This window comes from Penaeus monodon, chromosome 15, assembly GCF_015228065.2.
Source record: "Penaeus monodon isolate SGIC_2016 chromosome 15, NSTDA_Pmon_1, whole genome shotgun sequence".
Classification (NCBI taxonomy): domain Eukaryota; kingdom Metazoa; phylum Arthropoda; class Malacostraca; order Decapoda; family Penaeidae; genus Penaeus; species Penaeus monodon.
Window position 1 is genome coordinate 32,151,122 of NC_051400.1, and position 289 is coordinate 32,151,410.

At 54.7% G+C, this 289-nt stretch overlaps 1 protein-coding gene across 1 annotated transcript in view; it reads left to right on the forward strand.

Annotated features, from left to right (window-relative positions):
- Positions 1 to 289, forward strand: part of LOC119582332 — an 18,638-nt gene that overhangs the window by 2,916 nt on the left and 15,433 nt on the right. The window contains exon 3 of the mRNA XM_037930546.1: positions 65 to 259. Coding sequence (XP_037786474.1) covers positions 65 to 259 — 195 coding nt within the window. The remainder of the gene's footprint in view (positions 1 to 64; positions 260 to 289) is intronic.

Below are 289 nucleotides of genomic sequence, written 5' to 3' on the forward strand. Positions count from 1 at the left end.
TTATCGTAAAAAAATTATCATAAAAGTGCATAAACCGTCATTTCTGTGATATCCATTTGTTCAGAAAATATCCTGGAAGACCCGAGCTGCGACCCAGCGGTTCGTCCGGCCGCCCCCGAGCTCTCCGTCGTCCTGTGGGAGGCGGACGCGGCCACAGTGTACGGATGTGGCGGCGGTGCACTCTGGGGGTCCGGAAGCTTGGCCTTGGTGGTCCAGTGTGTCGAAGCGGCGTGGACGACCATCGACGACTTTTGCACAGGTGAGAGTCTAATGGCTGTTTTTTTTCTGC